The sequence below is a fragment of the Carassius gibelio genome, chromosome B8 (genome assembly GCF_023724105.1).
Source record: "Carassius gibelio isolate Cgi1373 ecotype wild population from Czech Republic chromosome B8, carGib1.2-hapl.c, whole genome shotgun sequence".
Classification (NCBI taxonomy): domain Eukaryota; kingdom Metazoa; phylum Chordata; class Actinopteri; order Cypriniformes; family Cyprinidae; genus Carassius; species Carassius gibelio.
In genome coordinates, this window is record NC_068403.1 from 16,979,035 (window position 1) to 17,005,122 (window position 26,088).

General features: G+C 34.8%; 1 protein-coding gene across 1 annotated transcript in view; it reads right to left on the reverse strand.

Moving 5' to 3' along the window:
• ghra (growth hormone receptor a) overlaps positions 1–20,971 on the reverse strand; it is a 33,931-nt gene extending 12,960 nt beyond the window's left edge. The window contains exons 1-2 of the mRNA XM_052563889.1: positions 20,645–20,971; positions 11,389–11,495 (exon numbers count right to left, since the gene is read on the reverse strand). Coding sequence (XP_052419849.1) covers positions 11,389–11,479 — 91 coding nt within the window. The 5' untranslated portion in view covers positions 11,480–11,495; positions 20,645–20,971. The remainder of the gene's footprint in view (positions 1–11,388; positions 11,496–20,644) is intronic.
• Positions 20,972–26,088: the final 5,117 nt, after the last annotated feature.

Genomic DNA, 26,088 nt, shown 5'->3' on the forward strand with positions numbered 1-26,088 from the left:
TACCTTTGTTTGCTCTGAAAGCCTGAATTATGGAAAAACACTGAAAGCTTCTCTTCATTTAAATAAAATGGTTGTGATAGCAAATCACTCTTTTTATTTGAAAGACTATCATGTTAAAAGCCTAACTTTTTGCTTTAGGTGTTCAATTACATTTTTGACTTAAAAGGTGACTTTTACCATCGCTGTTGTTGCCAGAAACCCTTTAAAAATGTATTTTTTTAAAACACATTTTTCTGACCTAAGGAACAAAAGGTCAACTTGGTTAACAAACAAGCCAAATAATGAGCACAAAATATGACAGCAGTTATTATGCAGTTTTTATTCTCTTAGTCCCTCAAATCTAATTAGCAATCACACACACACATTCACAGTCACTAATGAGCACATCTGAAAAGCCTTCTGACCCACGGCATAACTCCCTCTAAAGTGGTTCAATATTTAGTCCAAAACACAATTTAAAAAATCAATTAAATTTCAGAAAGCAAGAATTACAGCAGCAAACAACTCTGTGTAAATAACTTTTATGCAAACTGGTTCCTTAGCTTAAAAAAGATGATTTGCTTGTGTAGGTAAAATCTGATAGGGACAGATTTTCCCTCGGAAACCATCCAAAGGAAGAGCTTTCCAAATTACCCCTGATTAAAGTCCCATGAAAAGAAGGTCTCTAAGAAAGATCCATTCCTGCAGGGTCATCTGGGGTGACCGTTTCAATGCTTTCAATGTTTATTACTGGTAATTAAAAATGTCATGTGCAAAACTGACCTCATACATAATTCCCCCGGAACTGTTTACGTGTACAACAGTGAGTGCAAGCTAGATTAAACTGAATATTGTGTAATTCACTATAGAGCTGCACGATTAATCGTTAAAAGATCGCGATCTCGATTCAGACACCCTCTCGATCTCATTTCTAAAAGACAACGATTCCCCGAGTCTGTTAAACCTTTGACAAAGTCTTACCGGATCATTCAAATCCGTGCGCGCACTGCCGCTGACACAGAGAGAGCTCTTACCATGTTTGGTTACGAAACATCTTCACAAACAGTCTTTTCAACTACACAGTATTATATCTGTCTTACAGTCATTTATATTATCACAGAAATACTGGGATAAAGTTTATAGTTTAAATATAAACATTGATGTCTATATGGCAGCGATCAAAATATAACAAATCCCCTTTTGAAAGTACTGCGCTTTAAATAACGTTTGTGTCGATTGCATTGTTTCACCAATAGGTGGCGACAAGTGTCTTAATTTATTTGTCAATGAATTAATTTTTCATTCAAGAGAATCGTTCAAAAACGCTGATTCATCCAGAAATGAAACAAGTGTAGTAGGTTTATGAGTGAGTCGTTGAATCAGTGATCTAAACAACTTTTTCATCATTCTAATATTAAAAAAACTGGGGTTTTAAATATATTATATATACACTACCAGTCAAAAGTTTTTGAACCATAAGATGTGTAATGTTTTTTTAAAGTCTCTTCTGCTCACCAAACTATATTTATCTGATCCAAAGTACAGCAAAAACAGTAAAGTTTTGAAATATTTACCATTTAAAATAACTGCTTTCACCTGAATGTATTTTAAAATGTAATTTATTTCTGTGGTGTGCAGCTGTATTTTCAGCATCATTACTCCAGTCTTCAGTGTCACATGATCTTCAGAAATCATTCTAATATGCTGTTTTGCCGTTCAAAAAAAACATTATTATTATTATTATTATTATTATTATGTTGAAAACAGATGAGTAGATTTTTTTCAGGTTTCTTTGATAGAAAGTTCAGAAGAACAATAATTGTGTGTAATAGAAATATTTTGTTATAAATGTCTTTGTCACACTTGATCAATTTAAAGAATCCTTGCAAAATAAAATAATTAATTTATATACTTGTGATAATGATAATGTTAATAGTAATAATAATAATAAAGAATCGTAGGAGAATCGTGATCTCTATATGAGATCAAAAAATCGTGATTCTCAATTTATCCAGAATCGTGCAGCCCTAATTCACTACAGTAGGACTTTGTTCACCCCCCAGAGCTGTGTGAGACACTTTTTATTAAGGATGGGCACTTTTTATTTCACTTCTTTTGGACTGATGCACTGCAACACCTCCTGAGTGGCATTAAACAGCTTGAAAGATCAAAGACAATTTTTTATATAACTCTGACTGGAGTCTGAAAGAAGAGAGTCATAAACACCTAGGATGACTTGAGGGTGAGTATAATTTATAGGCTAATTTTCATTTTTGGGTGAGCTAACCCTTTAATACTACTTAACAGATTTATATACTACAAGCACACAGATTTCTGGCAAATCTCAGAATATTATATAAATATATTTTAAATCATCAGATATCGGTCTTCTCAAAAAATGTTTTTGGCTTTTGCACCCATCAGATTCCACCTAATATATGAGGAAAACAGTTGAGAGACAGACATTATGAAAACGGTGCTTCCAGAACTGTGCTGAGCACAAGAATTTGTGTCAGACTAACATCAGTCGTACAGACCAGCACATAAAAATACTCACTGACAGTCCAGCATATGTACCACCCGCCCCTCTTGGTCCTTTAAAAAAACATTTTGCTGTAAGGGGGGCAAAGAGGACGGGCTTTGGTTATGGAGAAGAGTGAGAGAGATGACCCTATGTTAGAGACAAACTCTTCCAATAAAGCAATATAGATCACCCAACATTGAAAATTTGATAAATTCTGAATAATGTCCAGGTCCCTTTTTCTATTCAATAAAACAGAATATTACTATTCTATATACTGCCCTACAAAGGCAAAAGACCTGAACTTACTAGAGTTTGAAACTGATAAAAATTATGTTAAAGTTTTTTATTTGTCCAGATAAATTAATTATAGGTAGGACACTGGAAATCTGTCAATTAAATGTTTTAGTAATGAAAATTATATAGATTAAAAAACTGTGAGCTCAAACTTGATTTTTACCCCTATTTTGAAGTTACTGTAATCTGCCTTTGCAAAATTGAGAAGTCAAACCAAGGCAAAAAGCAGTAACTTACACTGATATCAAAACTGATCACCATTTACATAATCATTATAGTAACACCTATATAAAATCTAGTGATTATGGGCTGGCTCATAAGCTATTTCATATAGTAATGTGACTGTATTAATTGTTTTTTGATGGTGACAAGCAGACTAAATGATAAACATGAGTGGCAACCGGCACTGTAACTCATTTTGAGCATTCCAAACAAAGTAAAAAAGTATTTTTCCTTTGCACAGCATATAAAATAGTGGTTATCGGTACTCGGTATCAGCAAGTACCAAATATAGAAGTATCGGTATCGGGCGAATACTGGAAAAAGCTAAACAACCAGAGCTCAGAGTGCCACCCAAAGTGCTGCTATAACCAATAAAAAAATAAATAAGTACATTTCCTCGATCATCGATTTAATAATCGATCATTGTAGGGCTGGGACAACAGGTTGAGGTCATCGATGACGTTGACGCAAAAAATACGTTGACGCAAAATATGTGCATTGATTTGTCCACCTGTTTTTATTTCTCTAAAAAACGTTTGCAAAACGTTTACCTTATGAGCGCTGAATATACGCGATGGCCTGATCAACATTCTGTCCAACGTTATATAACCAATCCAGGGGTATTTCTGCATTGATCTTTTTTTTGCCGGCTGTCAAAGCCTTATTTGATCGGTTAGTGATGTAGAATAGAATGACTCAACACGAGCGCTGTCTCTCTCTCTCTCTCTCTCTCTCTCTCTTTCTCTCTCTCTCTCTCCCTCATGCATATTGACCAAAATCATTAGACATGATAGAAAAAGGCGGAATGCCAAAGTTTCACGTGAAGCATTCGGATATTTTTTTTTTCTCCATGACAAGCTGCTGGCTCCCACTGTTAATTTTTTTTTTTTTGAAAAAGCACTCTCTGTGTTAGCTTAAAGCCCTCAAGTTTACATTGGTTACTGTATTCTTTTTTTTTATTGAATGCTAGACATCAAGTTGATGTTATTTTCATCTGAAAGAAGGACTTTTTTTTTCAGTAAGCTAGGCCCTATGTGTTCAGTAAGCTTGTTTCAGTAAGCTATGTTTTTTCAAGGCTTCAAGGTTTTATTGAATGCTATCTCTATACAAGTGCAAAGTTGTTCTTAGTCAGTCTTTTATTTTGTAATTTTAAGAGCAATAAACATATATTGCAATGTTAAGGAATTCATGTTTTTTTCATTCAGATATGTAAATCAACATGTATAAATTGTTAGTAGTCAATTAATGGGGAATAATCTAAATCGAATCGTCTGGAAAAAATTAATCGTTAGATTAATCGATGCATTGAAAAAAAAAAATCGCTGGATTAATCGTTTAAAAAATAATAATTTATCCCAGCCCTAGATTGTTGTCATGGTCGAGTACTCAAGTACTTGATCACTGTTGCACATCCGTAAAATATAATTATTAATTTATTTAGGTCTTTTTGTTTTTACGCCTGCAATTGTCTGTGGTCACAGCAAAACAATCTTGAGGATCAACAAAATGATCGAAGGCAGCAGACACTTACAGCAGAATGTAAACTGGTGTTAAAAATAACTGCAAAGAACACACACACACACACACAGACTGTACAGAAAGGCGGATGAGAAACTCAATACATTGCAAGTGTTCACTTAACACAAACTCCAGCACCCAGATAATGTATAGAGGGAAGTACTTGAAACCACATTATATAGAATCTAATGGCAGATTTGGAGGACAAAATCCAGGCAGAGGCATCGATAATGACAGATAAGTGCCTATTGCATTTGCTAACATACAAATGATTGTTTTTCCAAATGTAATGTCAAGCCAGTGCAAAGAGCCATAAACAACTACTGGCCTCCAACTGTACTGTCTAAGTCCATCATTAGCACAACGTCTCTTTGATTTTCAGTGGACACAAATCCAGACCCTCAGGCTGAATTACAGCAGATTTATGTCAAGTGAATCTGCGATAATGACCATAATTAGCGATAATGACCATAATCCTCCCTAATACCATAATAATCAGGCCATTACTTTAGTTAATCTACTAAATCATTTCTTTATTGGGAATTATATTATATTATATTATATTATATTATATTATATTATATTATATTATATTATATTATATTATATTATATTATATTATATTATATTCGGAATATTCCGAGGTATGTTATCCCTAGATAACAACTGGTAAAAGCTAATAACAAAGGCTCATCCAGGTAACAGCAGTCGGCGCTGTACTCTTTCTTGAACTATTTTTTCTTGGTGGAAGCTTGCGTTATTTTAGCTAATTATGTAATTATGTTATCCTGGTATTGTGGACTTGCTCTCGTTTCATACAAACGCAGCTACTGCTGCCCTTTTTTCTACGATTGTTTTGTACGCTGTAATGGATTATAAGAGCACTAACAAACTGATAAGGTTTTAAAATATTTTTGTCTTAATTATTTTATTGCCTTAATTATTTATGTGGTGAAATGTTGTGTAATAAGTAGTTTGACTGCACCGTTTCACTTAAATGTCCGTCTAGCTTGAATGTGCCGCTTGCTCGCAACTGCTGTTAACGAAAGCTTTGTGTTCAAATATTTAAACTCAAATCAATATTTTGCATCTAATTATTTACTTATGTGGTAAGTAGCCATGTAATAAGTGGGATAATTTACATCCAGCTGGTTGTTCTCGCAGAATAAACCCCTTCAGGCTTTGCGAGACTTCGCATCAGGGTCCTTATCACCCTGTCGAGATTTATTCTGAGAGAAAAACTGGCTGGATGTACATTATCCCTTACATTTTATACTTTAATTCACTAAAGATGCTCTCATTAAAGCTCTATTTAAAGGGGTCATATGATGCTGCTAAAAAGAACATTATTTTGTGTATTTGGTGTAATGCAATGTGTTTATGCGATTTAAGGTAAAAGAAAAAAACATTATTTTCCATATAATGCACATGATCTATGCACCTCCTTCTGAAAAGCATTGATTTTAACAAGGCTCATCGGTCTGAAAAAGTGAGATGTGCTCTGATTGGCCAGCTATCCAATGCATTGTGATTGGCTGAATGTCTCAAGCGTGTGACGGAAATGTTACGCTCTTATACATATGCCGTCTCCCAGGCCAGCAGCACGAGACTCAGTCCAGCTGCTCTGCTCAGACATCACTAGACAAGACAAAACCAATGAAACCTATTACAAACGTTGGGACATAATTACTGATTATAATGACTTATACTGTCTTTTAACACGTTGCATTTCGTATCACGCTGCGTATTGCGCTGCGTAAACATAAAGCCATGTCTGCATTTGTGATCTGAGAAACAACAACAAGCCTACTTTACACTGCCCAAAACTCGTGTTGAATCATCATTGGCAAATTATTTAAATATTAATAACATACTTACAGCCTGTAAGTCAGAAGCGCCGACTGTCCTTGCAACGTTTGAACTGCCCAACTTTATAGAAACAGCCTTATCCTCCTAAAAACGCGCAGCACACATCTAAATATTTGTGTTCGACTGTTCTGGAACAGTCTGGAAATACAACTTAACCACTGATTTCTAGTTGTGTCCTCTTTTGTAAGGCCAAACAAGTAGTTTCGCTTTCACAACGAAACACACAGCGACTCCACGACATGGCAGTGGCGGCAACAGAGAATAAAAGTTACACCTTCTTTCTTTGCGTGAACATTTGGCCAGCGTTATGCAAATCTTCCCACATAGTGATGTAGAGATGTGGGGGCGTGTTAGGACGAGCCGTTTTAGGGGGTTTGGTCAAGTCTTAACTTTTATAAAGAATATCTCTTTGGATTTGAGACTGTGGGTTTTGCAACTTTACAGATCTTCTTCATTCACCAAGAGCTTATAACACTCCAAAGAGAAAGGAAACATTTAAATCGCATCATATGACCCCTTTAAACTGTATACTGTTTAACATATTTTTATTACCACAAAAATATTTGTCTCTCATATTTCTACAACCATTATGCTGAATTTGCAGACCACAGAAGATTTAAACATGCCTGCAGATGAAAAGTGTTTTTGAGATAGTTTTATGGCCATACGTTCCTTGTGGAAAAAGTTTCATGTGAACGGCCCTGCGATCCTGCTCTCCATTTGGCAACTGGACTCTGTTTTTCGGAACAAAAAGAGCCAACCACTGCCTTATGTAACGGCAAACTTTGCTGTTCTCTGCTGTTCTACTTTCTCTTTGGGCTCAGCTCTCTCCCTGACTCACCCTGCTGTCTAGCGTAAATAAACTTCAGCCCAAAGGGGCTCCGCCTGCGTCTGAAACTCCCTGAGTCACAGCAGAAGACTCTCAGGTTTCGGAGCACTCACAGCGCCCCCTGTGTCGTGTGAGGGTTATGGCAGACAGAACGGCACACAGAGAATTAAAAAATCAACACACCGACATCATCACTAGGCTTTTAAACACAAAAGAGCATGCTCTGCAGAAATCTTGGTTTCAGCTTTACGGTGGCTTGCTCCTCAGTGAACATATTGTTAGTACAGGAAAAATAGACAACTTCCAAGAATTTACTTGTGCTTCCCACTGTTTCCTCTCAGTACATCGATAGCTTTGATGTCTTCCGTACTTCTGTTTGCCTATTTATTTATTTATTTATTTAGAGGGCAGTCCCCTTAAAACAACCTGCCTTGGTCATTGTAGTACATCAGGATTGTGTTGAGATCCAAGCTTGTTGAGACTGCAGCACATATTGAAATTATTGTAATCTGAAGGGCTCATTGGTTTTTCATTTTTAGGTTTAACAATAAATAGCACAAACAGATGGAAAGAAAATAGTAATTGTTTTTTTCATTAATTACAAAAAAAGGGGTAACAGACATTCATACTCAGATGAGAAGTACATAAACTTTACAGTTAGACAATAAAATTTCATTTAAAATTGTTCAGTATTCATAATGCATTTTAATCATCTAATTCTTACATCAAAATGCAGAGATATAATAATGATAATAATAATTATAATAATTCTTATTTGTACATATTCATTAATAATAATAATAATAATTACATGTTATTTAATTACTATTAATAATAATCATTATATTATCATCATCATCATCATCATCATCATTCATTTTGATTATATTGTAATTTATATTTTACCAATTAACTTATATTCATGAAGTTATTTAAATATTATGAATAACAGTTATATACATATTAATTTTATTAATATTATATTAATATTATATATAAATATTTATATAATAATAATAATATATTAATAATTACATTATAATTAAATTACGAATTAATAACCATGTTTATTATTAGTTATGATAATAATAATTAATTATTATTAAATCATTGATATAACATTGCATATATATAAATATAGAGAGAGAGAGAGATCGAGAGAGAGAGAGTGAGAGTGAGAGAGAGAGAGTACATTATAATAAATGTTATTATTAGTAAAAAATATGTTCTGGGTAGTGCTGAACAAGTATATGCTAATATTTTTTGAGAATGTAGTAAACACTTAACTCTCAGAAAAGTGCTGTCAAAAAATCAGGCATTTGATAATTCCTCATCTCTGCAAGATCTAATGAGAATTAAATAGAGAAATAAAAAGATAATAAACTCAATAACAACGATTCCTCGGGTCCTCTTAACCAAGAATTTAGCAGAACATCTAAATATTGTAACCACATGACACAATCATTGAGGATATCAAATATATCAACAGTCATCAGTTGTTTTAGAAGCACAACAAATCTGCATGTTGTTAATGTTTGAAATTTGCAGCCTTATCTCATTACACTTCTACCACGAAGGCCCATATGCTTGGCCCAGAGAGAGTTGAAATATAAATAAGCGAGTTGATCTACGCACATCTGATTTATTAGAGACACATTAGCATACAGGCATGACTTTGACAGCACAGGCCTGAAGCGCTGCCAGTCCATTCTCTCCTCCATAAGACATCATCATGTCTTTGAAATTCCAGCCAAAACTGAAGAGTCATGTTTGCCAGACCCCCCTCACAAAAAAAAGTCCAGAAATATGGCCCTTGTCCGAAGCCATAACTCAAGACGATTACTTCTGTTCTCAATCAAAGCACAGCCTGTCCTCAGAACACCTCTGAAGAGACCTTAGTCAGGGCAGACAGCATATAAAAAGGCACACGGACAGTCCGTTCAGTAGGGTTTCCAGATTTCTGTCTCAAGGAATTTGCTTTAATGCAAAAACATATTTTAAATGCTGCATCATTTGAACACCCAGAAACACAAAGGCACCACCCATCAAACACTCAATTGTGGAAAATATCCTTGGCAAATAATCTGTTTTATGAAGCATAGCTAGAGCATTTTCCTTAACATGCAACATCTGCTGCTTAGTAAACTCATGCACTTTATGATCTCATATGGTGTTTAAAAACTCTATTAATCGCTTTGGACAATGCACTCTAAGGGCAGTTCGTAACTAATAGTGGTGAATTTATATATTTTAATACAATCTGCTTAGCCCCCACTGTGGACCTTCATGCTTCATATTCATACAAAATCACCAAAACCTAAAATTGCATTTTCTAATGAGACTGGGTTGGCTTTGGAAGGACATGTTTTACAAGGCAACATGGAATAAGTAAAAAATATTTTTTTGCAAAAAAATAAATAAATACCTTTTATGTCACAATAAGTTCTAGCACATCTTTGTTGGAACCTCTTTGGCATTGAATTACTAGCCCTTTCATTAATTTAATATATTATTATAAAAAATAAAATGACACCATCGACTTGTTCTCCACATCACCCCTTGAAAAAAACATGCACTCCAAAGGCAATAAGGCAATATTTTTATACATAGCAGTTAAATAATAGCTTAATAAACACTAAAAGAGTATATATTTAAACATAAAGCAAAAATATATATATATATATAAAAAAAAAATCGAACTTTAATCGAAGTGCTAAAGTCTGGGCTCCAACTTGTGCACAGCTACTGGGTCATTAACCCAAGTCATTCATTGCATCTGTGAAAGCCTATTACACAAATGTTATTCACCATAACATATCAATGTCTCCATCTCAATGATAAGCTACGTGCAATGATGACATCCCATTTAGTTCATCATCCTATAAGCGCCACTGTATCCTGTCCCTGGACTTTGGATGACCACAGTCAATGTGTTTACTTTCAAACAAAACCTATTTATTGAAGGATTGTTTGACTAGACCAAAGTAAAATGTTCTGTGTGCTCAAAGGTGAATAATCTTGACACAGGCCCAATGATTTTCCAATAATGACCTGGCACAGACATCTACAGTTTAAATCCGGGATTGATGAAAGCCCTTTGACAAATTGTCATTTTAAACATCTTACACATACATTTGCTACAATTACTTTAAAATATATAACAAATAAATACATGTCCATTTATTCAAGTATTTATAAAAATGTACTCTTTAATATTCTTAAATAAACAAACTGATTAATGACACTATTAATTTTATTATTTATTCATTATTTGTTAATTTTATTATTAAATTAATAATTTACAACCAAAATTATGCAAACTAACAATCCTTGTCCCCTAACCAATCTGTAATTTTTGCTGATGTATATATTTACATAAGCACACAATTAAACAAATAGGGCAGACTAAATGCATAAACCGCCTATAGTACAGTTGCCTCATTCCACCTCAGATAGACTTGTAGGGCTCCACCATATTTCGAAATAAAATCAATATCACAATATGGCTTTGTGTGACTGTCAAATGGCCCTGGCCGCGACTTAATTAAATAAAGTTATGCATTTTCCAACATGCCATTAAACACGTGTTGCTCATGATACAATGATCACTGTTCAGTATCTGAGAATGGCTTGGTTCATTTACTACTTTTTATTTTACGGTATTATTACAATATATTTTACTATATATATATATATACTATTTTGTTTAATATTTTCATTTAATAATAATCTACAATCTACAACTACAATCTCAATTTTAACCTACAACCACAATGAAACCATCACAATTATTATTCAATAGTGAGAATGTGGCATATGAAAGCTCAAGTGGAATATGATTTTTTTTTTTTAAACGAACTGAAATGTTTTTTTAAAAGAGGTTTGAGGTGGTGCTTGTAAAAAGTAAACCCTAGTAAAAACGCACCATTCCGTAAAATTTTTCCCAAAACTTTCTGATTCATCTTTCCTATTTACAGCTATTCAATCATCTGATAAAAATTCCTGTATTCATTCATATCGAAATATAATGCAGAAATGCAAAAATATCTAATTATCATATGTAAGTCTTTTTTTTTTCAATACTGATTTCAAATCAGACTGCTGCGGCAATGCACAATGACCAATGTTTCTGACGTGGTTGTGAGTGCAGTACCTGGAGTGAACAGCTCAGATCTTGCAGACACCAGTCCGTTTCCACACAGCATGCCCAGGTAGAGCAGACTGAGCAAGAGAGAGTAAGCCATAGCTTCTGCTGTCTCCCTAAGCGAGGAAAAAAGAAAAATCATTATCAGTGGTGCTCCCAGATGACACCCCTCTGACAAATACTGAGCTGAAACCCCCTGAGAGCCCCATGGCCATTGCCATCTCCACAGCTTCTCCAATTCATTTCCTTACTCCTTCATGCCAAAGCGCGTTGGCGGTTACCGCCATTAATTCTTAGCTGGTCTGTGCAAAACCCTATTCGAGGACACTAGACAATTAACAAGCAGACACAGCCTCTGAGCCCTGCAACACTCAGCACTTCCAGCCATACGTGGGCTTGTCATTATCTGTAGGTGACCAGGGGTCTTTAAAGCTTGCAGACAGTGCGGAGGATGTTTTCACAAGCTAAGACTCTGCATTTACTGTGTTAAACTGGAGCTTCCATTATAAAATTATGCTAGGCCGACGGAAAACCTTTCAAAATGTCAAAACGTTCATGCTATCTCAGCTAAAGGTCCTGGTGAAACATCATCTCACATAGAATGAAGCATAAAGAATTTAAACTGGCTCGGTATTGTCTATATTAGTGGTGGATGTTTGACAGAAATACTGTTGACAAGTTGCCATCTTTCATACAGTGATTTATGTATGTGGGGGCGCTTTGTGATTTACTCGTTGTGCTTGGTTGAGTCTGTCGATGACCCTTCTCTATTTCCTCACCACTTTTTTGTCTTATCACAATAATATTCAATAGAAGAGATAATGGTTTGTCTGAAATGGCGATGACATTGTGACATAGTGAGAAATAACTGTCACAAGCAAGTAGTCTGAACAGGCTGTATCCAGCTAGCCGAAGATTTAGGCTAAAAATAAGAACACTATATTTGTTTGGTCACCATCGCAAATCATAGAGAGGTCAGTGGCAAAGCTTTGGTACGGATGAGTCTGATCTCAACAGTCCAACCGAGCCTGGAGATTTATATAGACAGTCTGACTGAAACAAAAAACACTACTGATATGGTTTAAATGTGCGTCAAATATATGATATCAAATCAAATTAAGTAGACAATTAATAAATACAATCAGCCAATAAACATTGTTTAGACTGGCCTCGTCCTGATGCGTTTCTGAATCTGGTTCGATTAGAGGAGTTCTGGGCTTAAACTTGGCTTTAAAGCTATTTTTCTTCTGCACTTGGCAGTGGATTGTTGAAAGCTTGTTGAAAGCTTCACCTCATCTCGACATCTAATAATGCTAGAATAACAACATGCAGGTTTCATAACCCTGTCTTTTTGAATTGTGAAATTTACAGTGTAAAATACTTTGGTATTTTGTATTTACATTCCCAAAAGCTAGCTAAAAAATTTTATGATTTACTATGGTCTATTAACTATCTAAGTCTGATACAGAGCAAACAAACACACCTCAAACTCGCCTTGACCGTCTCTTTTCTTCTCAAGGAGATGGCTCTTCTCAGTCAGGCAGTCGAGAGGCCCCAATACTCAAAGGAATGCTGCTATCATACAGCAAGAGAGTGTAAAATACATTACACACCCATGCTGACAGGTCCAATGCTTATTAGCAGGTCTTTGAGACTGTATTGCTTTTAGTTAAGTATAATTAAGTTCTATTATTAATATGATAATATAGTAAAACAGTGCTATAGAAGGAAGAGGACTGTTTGGAAATGTTTGAAAGGCTGCATTTATTTGATAAAAAACACAGCAATATTAATAAATAGTATTACAATATATTTTAAAATCTAATTTATTTCTGTGATGGAAAAGCTGATTTTCAGCAGTCATTACTCTAGTCTTCAGTGTCACATAATCCTTCAGAAATAAATCTAATATGCTGATAAGGTGCTCAAAATAAATAATGAAATAAATACAATTATTATTATTTCTAACTGTTTCTAACATTAAATTTTTTAACTGTCACTTTTGATTAATTTAATGTGCCCTTGCTAAAAACTAAATAAATTAATAAAAGAAAAATTGCACTGACCACAAATTTAACACATATTATATTATATTATATTATATTATATTATATTATATTATATTATATTATATTATATTATATTATATTATATTATATTAAACAGGTAATTTTATGAGGCATAGACAAGTGCTCTACTGTCCCTCTTTTGAGTTTGCAGTCACATGTTTGGAGATACTGGGAGGACCAGTAGGGTCCGGCCTCATGAAGGAGTTAAAGGGGCACGACAGTCTTCACAGAGGGCCTGATTGTCCAGAGAGCCATGAGAGCGAGGAGGGGAGGAACCTCCCTTGAATCTGATTGGCGGAAAGAATTTCCCGCTTTCTGAGTTCTTCACTGATTTCTCAGCACTGCATGCACATTAGGCAATGCTTCTCACCCTTTAACCTCAAAAATGTGTCAGCTGTTGATAATACAGCCCATCTATGAGTATGGACAACATTTACATTTTTTGTAGGGGTGGAACGGTTCAACTTTTTCACGGTTGGGTTTGTATCACGGCTTTAGAGTCACAGTTTTGGTATGGTTCAGTATGTCTTATGTTTATTGAAAAACTATACTTTCAAATAAAAATAAAGAAAATAAGAATATTCTATCTAATTACAAGCAACAGCACAAATAAATACAATAGAGTAAAGATACAAATAAAATAAACAGTGATTTTCAGGGGTTTTTTTTAGGTAGGTCTAGCATTAGTTTTTAGGTAGCCTAAAGAAATTGAATAAAGTATAATCAAATGTAAAACAGCATTGCATATTTGACTGTATAAATTAAAGAATAATCTTTATTAAAGTTACATAAGCTATTGAATCAAGAGCAGTGAGTAATTTATTTGTTGTTGCTGTTCGATTAATATTAAGAAAGTGCTGTCACTTTCAGAGAATGGACTGATACAGTGCGTCTGCTGTAAGATACTTACCAAGTTGGGGATTTTGACATTTTTTTGTGCGAATTTGTCAATTTAAACACAATACTTTAGAGAAAGCTTAAGATTTGCTCATGTTCTGAGACACTGTTCTCACTGTTTGCATGAGCTCGCGTCCTCTGGCTATTAAATGTTTCAACTGGCAGTGGCAAAGCTTAAATGAGTTTAGTTTATACACAGATATCAACGTTTGTTGTTCAGGTCTCACCTGTGTGCGTGCACTATCAACATCCAGGTGATGATGAAATAAATGCTTATATTCCAGCAAATGGCTTTTGCATTGAACAAGAGTGATTTTTTTTTAATTTATATTACAGATGTGTTGTCAGATTTAAGTTGAAAATGCGGTCCCAGCATGTGGAGAACTGTACAATTTGATTTTTTCCAACAAACCACCATTATTTTATTATTATTATATATATATTTTTTTTTTTGCTGCAATGTTTCTCTTTTAAATCCCTCATAAACATGTGTAGTGTTGTATTTAGTTATGAGCTTTATGGGGAACCAAACACTTTTTTGTAACGCAGACACTTCCATATATATATATATCTGGGCATTGTTGTAGGCTACAGTGCGTTGTGCAAATAAACAGGTCTGTTTTACATCAGTCACACTGTGTGGTTGGGCGGATGACAGCCCACAGTTTGTTCAGATTTATCTGTTGCTTAAAGCATTTGGAGCAAAACTTGATATAAATAAAAAAAATATTGCCATCACTGAGGGTTTCAACCAGTCCTTACCATTCCACAGACAGACCACAAGACTCTTAAAACGATATAATTAAGGGAAATGATGCACCATTAACACTCTCAGACACATAACTCAAACAAATACAGAGATAGATAGATGGATGGACGGACGGACGGAATCACAAGCTTCTGAACTGTTGTAGCTTCCCTAAATGAACTACTGAGTTATCAGGTCTAGAACTTAGGCTAACAAGAAAGAGAGTATAATTCCTATTGGGCCAGCATCCAAGACTAAATAATAACATCCAAAATTAGCAGTGAGTGAGTAATACATGCAGAGTTCACCATTTGAAACCTGTTGATCTCTGCTATATAATAAAACGTCTGGAGTCACTGAGTCATACTCTGTTATGATGGTGTATTCCAAACAGGAAGTAATACTAAATCTGTGTGCGGTGATGTGCTCGGTCATAAACTGTTCTTAATGGCACCTATTTAGCAACTTTATATCAGCACTCAGACAATCAAGCAGAGGTTTAATCTGAATGACTGAATCTATGTGCATTAAGATTAAAACCACTGTGCCTTTTTCCAGTTCTTCTGAGCACAATCCTGCTGTCAGCACATCTCTGATGTAAAACAAACATGTGGACATCACCTTTAGCAAACTGTGCTGAAACTACAGATGATATCAGTCCATTACCATGAATGTTGGGGTAACATGTTACACAATTAAATGTATTTGTATTAAATGTAAGTGACATACCAAGTTACTTATCAAATTTACACCATACTATTCAAGTCACTTCAAAAGTACAAAAGTTACACACATTCCATGTGCATTTATTTTATTTAGTGGCAAATATAAATAGAAAAACACTCCTTTTCTATAAGAGTACATTAAAACAAAGATTATTGGAGTATATTTTACAAGACAACACTATTTCAGTCTTTCTGCATCAAAATTTTGTGTTTAATACAGTACGTTTTTTTTACATTTATGTGCAAAAGACATCAGCATCGGCAAACCCCTACTTGCAGTATGACACATACAATACTGTGGTTAACCCAATTTCTGCATGCAAAATGTTTTTAAAGAATAAAACCTTTTCATAAAAGCAAAATAACACTTCTGTTGTAAAATAAAAATGCCGGAAGAACCCTTTTATTGTAGAAGAGAGTCTTAGTCAGCAGATAGTGTAACAATATGAATTACTTTTTATGGGTAAAGAAATCCCGCAATGCATTTCTTTTAAAAGTAACACTGTATCTCCTATTTAAGTCCAATAAATTACACTAAATCATACACATTTGGTTCTACCGCTTTTTTAATCAACTTTGTCAATGCTTTGGTTGGTCTTTAAAGAGACAAAAATTAAAATTCTGTCATCATTTCCTCAATTTGTTCCAGACCTGTTTCAGTTTCTTTCGTCTGTTGAACATAAAAGAAGATATTTTGAAGAATGTAACGTGTTGGTACCCATTGACTTCCATAGTATGGACAAAAATTTTAGAAGTCAATAGGGTCCAGTAACTGGTTACAATTTTCAAAATATCTACTTTTATTATCTAGCTGAAGAAATAACATTCATACAGGTTTGGAACAACTTGAGGGTAAATAAATGATGACAGAATTTTTTTTTTTCCTAATTATGGTGAAAATGTTGATTAAGAATTCTTGCAGCAGTGCAAACATTTTTGAATGTACTGTTGCAATCTAATTCTTGCTTAATCTTCATTGTTACATTGCTGTAGGTCTCACAGCATTCGAATACTGCAGAAAAGAGGATATCAGACAGGATTCAACCTTTCCTATTCTGATTGATTTAGTCAGGAGACGATATGCACAGTTCAAAGGTCACATTCAGTCACCCCAGTTGCACAAGCAAGCAAACAGTGTGGTGAAACAAGCACAAAACCTTGTGTAAACCATTATACATGTATATGCATGTGCACAGAAAAAAAAACTGCATGTGCTGCAGTTTTGCTGGTGGAAAGGTGGTTTAACTTGGTTAGACAGGGGTTTAACACTTCACTGGACTGTTCAAATAGAGATTAAAGTGGGCTTCTGCCAGCAGCAGTATATGAGAGTCTTTTCGCTTTGTGATGGCATTTAGTTCTGACTGGTGAGACCCGATCGTCTCTGCCGCTCCTATTTCACAAGGGCAGTGGAAAAGTCTGGGTCAGCAGAGCAGGCTGCTGGAGGGGGACGGAGCTACATTCTGCCAAACCATGTGTGTGTGTGTGTGTGTGTGTGTGAGGGGGAGAACTCTAAACTGACTCTAAACAAGAAAGAAAGAGAGATATCATGCTTCAAACACCTCTGGTAAACTGAGGTCAATCATGTTTGTGCAGAGAGCGCTTGCAAACCTGTTTGTGCTGCAAAGGTCTTCGAACGTCTAGACATTTTTCATAGAGAGTCAAAAGCTGGTGCACTGTCACATTAAACCTTCAGACTCTGTTCTAATACAGAGTTTGACACTCAAGCCACATCTAAATACGTATGCATGTCTTTGCATTATACACTGCTGTTAAAGGTTTGGGGGTGAGCAAGATTTGTTTACATTTTTTTTTAAAGAAATGTATATCTTCTGTTCATCAAAGATGCATTACACTAAAAAAGGCAGAAAGAAATTACAAAAGAATGAATGAATTCAAATAAATGATTTTAACTCTCTATTCATCTATCCATAAAAATATTAAGCACCACCTCTGTTTTCAACATTGATAATAATAAGAGATGTTTCCCAAACACCAAATCAGTATATTAGAATGATTTGTTCGTTACTTTATTAGGTTTGTTAAAGCTGCTGTAGGTAACTTTTGACGCTCTAGCGGTTAATAAACAGAACTGCTTTCGTCTTGCGAAAGAACATCGTAGCCGGAACTACTTCTCTCTGTTTATGTCTATGAAGAATCACAAAGGAACTGGATTACTCCGCCGCGGTACCCCCGAAACAATCTAAAATAGTCCGAATATAAACACTTATTATAGGTGCACCCTAGTGATTCAGGACAAGCCTAGAACATGGTTTGGAAAATGGATTCATGGTGTACTCGCTTATTATAAACATATTTCTACAATTTGAACACAAACAAAGTTACGGACCGCAGCTCTGATTGGTTATTTTTTACCGGGAGCGCATGACTTTCTGCAAATGGCAATAGGTCCACTGGGAGGAGCCAGAGGAGCTTGATTTTTTTTCACAGATTATCTGTCTCATATTCTACTGTCAGGACATAATGACAGGTTTAATAAATATGTAAAAAATATTTTTTTGCAAAAGTTCCCTACAGCACCTTTAATTAATAAAACAATACGCCTACATGTGGCTGTTCGAATGTCATTATGTTTTTTGGTAATGTGATGAAGTACAGCTGTGGTTATTCTGTTAGAACACCTGTGTTAACTTGAGGAAAACAAACTTCCACTAAATAAGACTTTTGGAAGATTGGCTCAAAAAAAAAAAATATTTCTGAGAAAACTGTTTACAGATGCCACTTGGTTTGATATTTTACATCCTGATATGCGGACATTATAAGTGTGTCCTAAACGTGTGCAAATACTTATACAATATCTAAGCTAAACTGTAACTCTTCTACCATTACCAGCACCTTGATCTCCTCTCTGCATGTGTAAACTGTGATTTCAGTCAACACAAAATGTTCCTGCAAGCCTGGTACACAAAAAGCAATTACTATCAGCCGGAAAACATTTAATTGCAGACAAACATTAGGCTGAAACAAGTAATTCAGTTTACTGAGGGATGGCAACAATTTTATAATGAATTAGTTTAAACGAATAATGAATTTCAGGTTCAATAACTGCAGAAGGCATTTTGCAATAAGCATGTGAAAATCTACTAAACCCATAGAGGAAGCATTTCTCTTCTAAACAGCAGCTAAACAGCATTAGGGAAGCATTTTGTGAGTGTAAACCAGCCAATCAAACATAACATAAGCTGCTCTGTGCATATTATGCCTTAAAAAATGAAACCTGTACAACCTGTAACCTTTTCCACAACAAAGAAACGTCGGAAAAAATCTAAGTAAACTGGGGTCTTCTCATATTGGCAAGAAGTTACAAAAAATAAATAATTATAAAGCAGTAGATTAACTTAAAAAAAAAATGTCATACATTTCAATTCAGGCAGTGTTTTAGGAATATGCCAATCTAAAACAAGTTCATGTGCTTCATTCACAGACCTATTGCAATCGGGAACTCATAACCTTCTGTTTAAGCATCTGTAACATGGGAAATTTGATTGCAGTGCTCTTTACATCTCTTTGTTCAGGATTTTGAAGAATTGCACAGGTAATGTCACCATGGCTGCTTGGAAATATAAAATGCAGGGAGTCTGAGATTTGCAGTCTCATTTCAATGCCATTCTGGTCTGAGAGGTGGTCAGAATCCTTTTTATTATTACTCCACACATTTTTTTTTTTTAAGTTTTTAGACTTTTAAGCTTTGTTTTCTTCATTAATATTAAAATGCAAAGCGATTAAAAATTCACTGCAGCATTTTATTTGGGAATCATTGATTATGGCAACATTTTAAATTATGTTTTCAATTTTAGTAGGTTGATTTTTTTTTAGGAACACATTTAAATATAAGCATGAACATATTATTAATACTGCTAAAGTAAATCTAGCTAATTAGTTACATTAAATTCTAATAGTTTAGAATTTTCTAAAGTTATTTATTTTAAAATATTCTGTGTTATCGAGTGCTTCATTTTATAAAATCTCATTTTACATTAGCACAAAAATAATAATAATTTGACAAAAGTAGGAGACATATTTGTCATAAGTAGGACGGGTAGGCTAAATTTGTAGCAATAGCCAAAAATACATTGTTAATGTCAAAAAATAGTTAAGGATATTAAGTAAAGATCATATTCCATGTAGATATTATGTACATTTCCTACTGTAAATATATAAAAACTTACTTTTTGATTAGTAATATGCAATGCTAAGAACGATTTTCTCAATATTTGGATTTTTTTTCACCCTCAGATTCCAGATTTTCAAATAATTGCAGAAAGCTTATTTATTCAGCTTTCAGATAATATATAAATTTCAATTTATGACCCGAAGTGTGTCAAACATGCGGAAAACACCTGAATGACAGATGCCATGTGCACAAATCCAGCTGTCATGCAAATTCATAACAGGCATAAACAGCAAATGTGTCCATGAATTCCCGCTCTGTTTAACTTGTTAGTCTGGCCTTGATTGAACGAGAGCAATAAATATTTTTCAAACACTTTTCGCAGCAGATAAGCCACCTGAGGCCCCTTATAAACACTGAGAAGTGCGTAAACTACATTTCTGCCTTATTCCCACTGTGCAGAACAAAGCTTATACGACAGAACAACATCAAAAGAAAAAGAAAAACATTACTTACAATCAAAATACTTCCAAACTGCACACGCAGCGCGCAAAAGTGCTCGATTTCGCAAAGTGTTTACTGCCCTGTGCTCCACGAGCTTTGCACACCCCTTTAAACCAACGTATTACAGTAAACCACTTAAAATACAGATGTTTAAATGTATACCATGCAAAGAATACTTGATAAGAAGACTCACTCAGCTCCAGAGAAGTTGTCCGCGAGAGAACTCTGTTGCAAGTTTTTACTTTCTCAACAGTTCGTTCATCCGGATCAACAGACTTGCGTGTTGTGGGTCTCTCGGTGTTCTCCCCTTTTAAACGATGTACGTGGTCAGATCAAACTCAAAAATCACCCGAACATCGTTTCGGGAAAACAGCTGAACGCGTTGCAGGGTTTTTAGGTATAACGCGCTGAAAAACGTTGACAGGGATTTGTTCAGAGGGAGTGGGGGGCACAGCGCGGTTCCTGAAGGGTCTCACGTTGACTGCGTAGCACTTCAAGTCTTCAGATTCACATATTTACTGGTCTATCGCAGTATCACTGGCTCGCGCCCCCTGTCGACAGATATTCCAGTCCTTGCGCGTGCTGCGAAATACAGCGCTCTCCCACGCGCTGAGCGCGCGCAAAATCCACAACACTCATGTCGCATAGACTCGAGTGAGTTTAATGAGAATAGATCACTCGCGGAGAGTTGGCTTTTGTTGTTTTTAAAAGTCAGCACTGGTCACTTTTTATCGTATTTGGCCACTTTAGAGAGCCAGCGTTTTTGAGGGAGACTATTTTGGTTGCTTACTTGGGAGAGAGCAGACTGCTTATTCTTTTCAACCGGTTTTTAAAAGAAACCCAGCTCAGGGCACTCCTTTTGGTTAGGGAGAGAGCCTTTCTGGTTATTTACAGTTTTTCCAGCTGCTTACACACAAAATCTTTATTTGTCGCATAATTTCTTAAACCTGACACTCAAACACCAGAACAACACAAATCTGCAAAACAATAGCCTACTCTAATTCTCGGCCTTTGAATAAGTTTTGAATTTTTAGGACACTTTTTGCAAAACACAACACACAACTCTCTATGTAACACGATAATCTGGTATTGCAAATGTTTGCTTTGAGGTGTGTTTGTGATGTTTTGACTGCAGTGATTCATTTAGCAAGAGATGTGAGGCATTTTGCATTTTGTGTGTGCAAAAAGTCCTTGGATTTGTGTGTAAAGTTTGGAAAAAAGAGGCAAACTTACCCACATTTGTTTACCTCTTTGTAAACAAACAAACAAACAAAAAAATTGACTGCAAACTATGAAGACAAATAATATGCTCTTTTGAACTTTTTCGAATCTTGCCCAAAAACAATATATTAAATGATAGATTTTTATTTTTGTCAAAAATCATTATATGTAATAAAATCATGATATATATATATATATATATATATATATATATATATATATACATACATATACATATATATATATATATATATATATACGTATATATATACATATATATACATATATATATATATATATATATATATATATATATAAATCATATGTTTCATGAAGATATTTTGGAAGTTATCTATCGTAAATGTCAAATCTTAATTTTTTATTTTTAATATGCATTGCTAAGGACTTCATTTGGACAACTTTAAAGGTGATTTTCTCATTAAAAAAAATGTTGCACCCTCATATTCAAAATTTTCAAATAGTCCATATATTGTCCTATCCTAACAAACCATACATCAATGGTAATCTATTTATTCAGCTTTCAGATGATGTATAAACCTCAGTTTTTTTTTAAATGGACCCTTATTTGTAGCCCAGGGTCACATATACGGTACTGAAGAAAGTCCATTGGACATGTAGTCTTTAGACATTTAAATTTCAATTGCTTTACTACTATGACATAAATCTTAGGTTTTGTAGGTTATCTCTGTGTTAATGAACTGCAGATCAATGGAGCTGGTATGGAAGAATTTCTTTGTCTAGATTATAAGGACAACACAACTGCCAGCAAGAGAGTAATGACAGTAATTGTAGAACAATAATATTTGTGTAGGGCAGAGAATATTTTATTTTCGTCGTCTCTAACTTGCAGTGAAAGAATAGAATCCAAATCACTGTAAATGTTTGTCTGTACTCTGTACAGCTAAAATGACCTCATCTTTACTTTAGGTCAGAGTTCATCGTGTGTCTTTTAACATGTGACCTGCCTTATAATTATTTACTGGATTTGGCTCTAATGGAGTTGTTTGACATTGGTTTTATTAGGCCTTGAGAAACCTTACATCCTCTAATCACAGACATTCATTTTGCTTCATCATTCATGATCTCAGATGTGAAAGGGTACAATCTAACTCAAGGTCTGCATGTTTTTACTGAAGCTTGCCTGTCTGCTTACTATGAATTGAATCAATGCAAGAGCTGTGCTTTTAATACATGAGAGGCTATTAGTTCTCATACCCACAGCTGTCTTAAAAATATATAAGAAATTCAAGTTTTTTTTTAAATATTACAATCTTTCTAAGAAACCATAACATATTGAGGTGTGATAGTCATGTAGTGAATTTTGATCAGATTTTAGAAGGGTAGTCCATTGAAAGGGGCCCATTCTTCGCTCACTATAGTTCCTCAGTGAATGAGAGTGGAAAAAACAGCAACTTCACATTAAACGAATGTGGCATGTGAACAAAGCTCTTGGACGAGATGTTGAGTGTCCAACTTCTCTTTCACCGAACTTCAAGCGCTGCAACTTGCCCTTATATTTCATCTCAATAATGTTCATCACATGCTTGGCCAACAACTTTGTTGCTGTTAATCGATTTTGGTTCAGGGTCAAGCCCACATTCTTGAACTTCTGAATACAATATGTACACATTTTGCATACACACTGCAACTCTGCCAGTAATAATGTTTTGGAACTGATTTTTCTTACTGATTTGAAGAATGTTTAGCTAGATGCATGTAGTTATAAAAAGTATAAAGGTTGGAAAATGAACAGCTGGGTGGAAAATAGCCTTCGGATGGACCTTGAAAAGTGGTATAAAACAGAAATACTTGTAAAATCCTTCTTTTTCACTCGAAACATGGCCTTTTCTGGCTCCAAATGAAGCGTAATTCACTTAGCTGGTCTCACACCAAGCTAATGTGTATTTACCTCAGTGTCAGTATAGCTAAGCTTCAATTGGATTAGAATGGCTGTTGTAGTTGGACACAGCATTGGTTTTAAGTTCCCTGAGGCGTTAATTTAACTTCAGTTGTATAAGTTGTTGCGGAATTGAAATGACAGTGAGGTGTACAAGGGAAAAGGGAAACATCAGATTATTAGACAGGAATAGAGACAGAATGCAATCTCCATCCACATCTAGAAGATCAGCGGTTATATTTTTTATAAGTTGTCGGAAAAATGCCTCAAATGCTCTTTTTTTGGAGTTAAAGTTGTTCTAAGAAATTTAAGGCTGGTTGTAAACTTGATTGGCCAATCAACTGTTAAAACAGAACTGAAATCAGATTCTTGAAGGAGTGGCGTTTGAAGACTGATTTTTATGTAAATCTTTCAACATGATATAGTTACACTCAATTAATTTAACCAGTTCGTCATTCTCAAATCAAGTCATTTGAATTATTCACTCAACCTATTTGTTCAAAAACACTGATTCATTCTCAAATGAAACAGTGTGTCTGAAATCGCATAAAATCTGAGTAGGTACTTCTTTTGGATAAGTAATTTCTGCAACAGTTTTAAACAAATATGTCCGACTACACTGTAGTATGAATGTGTGTATTATGAATGATATCCAGAAGTACTACATTCATCATGTGACCTACCAGAGTTAATAGCCTCGCTGCCATTCACAAATCCTCTCCTGTGGCCTCATGGGATAGTGAAGTCATGTGCACATCAGAATCTCACCAGCAGAGTTTTATGAACACTATAAATTCAGTCATACTACTCTTCTCACTTTCTGTTTTTGTCCTAAGGGAAGTATGCTGTTTCAGATGCAGCCATGGTTTTGTTTGGAGATAACATCTTAATAACTTACTAACATCAGATTTGGACACTGAATCGGGATGATTTGATGAACACTAGTGAAAATGTTTATCAGGCTGTAGAACTCAAAAGAGATGTTTTTACCCACCTGCTGACAGTCTCAGTGGGTGAGGAAAAAACAAAACAATTAGCATCCCAGTCCTTGTCACTGTTTTAATGTAGTATGCAAATTAAATGTTTTCCTCATAATTTCTTGCGCATGGATGATCCTAATGGAGGTTAACATACAAGAATACAAATAAGACATTTAATTCTAATTGGCAGTGAAAAATGGGTGCGCATGAGGGGAAGGGAGGGAACATGGAGCCATGTGTGAAATATTGTTATTAATCCAACAAAAAGAAACTACAATGTGTCAGTAAAACATGAATAAAAATGTAAAAAGGAGGAAAAGTTCTGACAAAAATACTCTGCTGGGACCAGAACTGCAGGCCTGTTGTTTAATTCTGTTATCCTGTTTGAGGAGAATGGTAACCGTAATAACACTAGTGGAAATCACAGGTATTATCTGAAGAGAAAATAGGATTAATTATTTTCGCTGATAGAAAACAACAACATTATAAGCTTTTACACACAAAAAATAGCCATTTGGAGAGGGAAAACCATGATACATTATCAGAAAAGAGATGCTACTCTGTAGACTCTGACCCACTGTGTCATGATGGAAAAATCTGAGTAAACAACTCACATATTAACATAAGAACTGATATGTTAGTCACGTTGTTCATGACCCACCTCTTTATCCTTGTAGCTCTGTTTCTGAGACGAGCCGGGTCTATGCCACAGGTATTCTTACAGCTGAAGTGTTTGGCAGAGCTGAATCATATTAAAGATATTCCTACATATTTATCTGAAATATGTAGGAAATGAAATACAAACTGGGCATCTATCGATATACACTACTCACAAAATTGTATATCTATCTATCTATCTATCTATCTATCTATCTATCTATCTATCTATCTATCTATCTATCTATCTATCTATCTATCTACATTAATTTGCTAACAATTAAACTAAGCCGCAATAATGATGCATGTAATCTTAAAATAATCCATGGAATTCAGCAGGCAATTTATTCTAAAAGGATTTCAGGCCTGTTATTTTTATGGGTGCAGACAATGCACAGTCTGTCTCACTACATGAAATCATGGCATGAGTGAGTTAGAGAGGGACCCGTGAAGGAAAACTGTTTGCAAGAGCTTCTGGGGAGATGAAAGAGAAGATTTTAATACGGAAAGGTCAACACTTTCTCCATTATGTCAAATTTCATTACAGAGCAGGCAGCCATCTCTTCCATTCAGGTTAGACTTAATGCATCCAAATTGCAGCAATTACGATTTCATTTTAAAACATCCTTTTTTTTTCTTTCTTTTTTTTTTTCAAGACAATGATTATTGCTATACATAATCATTTTAGGAGTAAGAAAATAGATTGCAAGAGAAACAATTCTGTTCTTACTTTAGGGAAATACAAAAGGACTAAACATAATTCAATACATCTTCTTCCACCCGGAATTGATTTTAGACCAAAAATAATAATAAAAAAAATAATAGTACATGCACTTAATGCTAAAAAAATGAGTCACATGT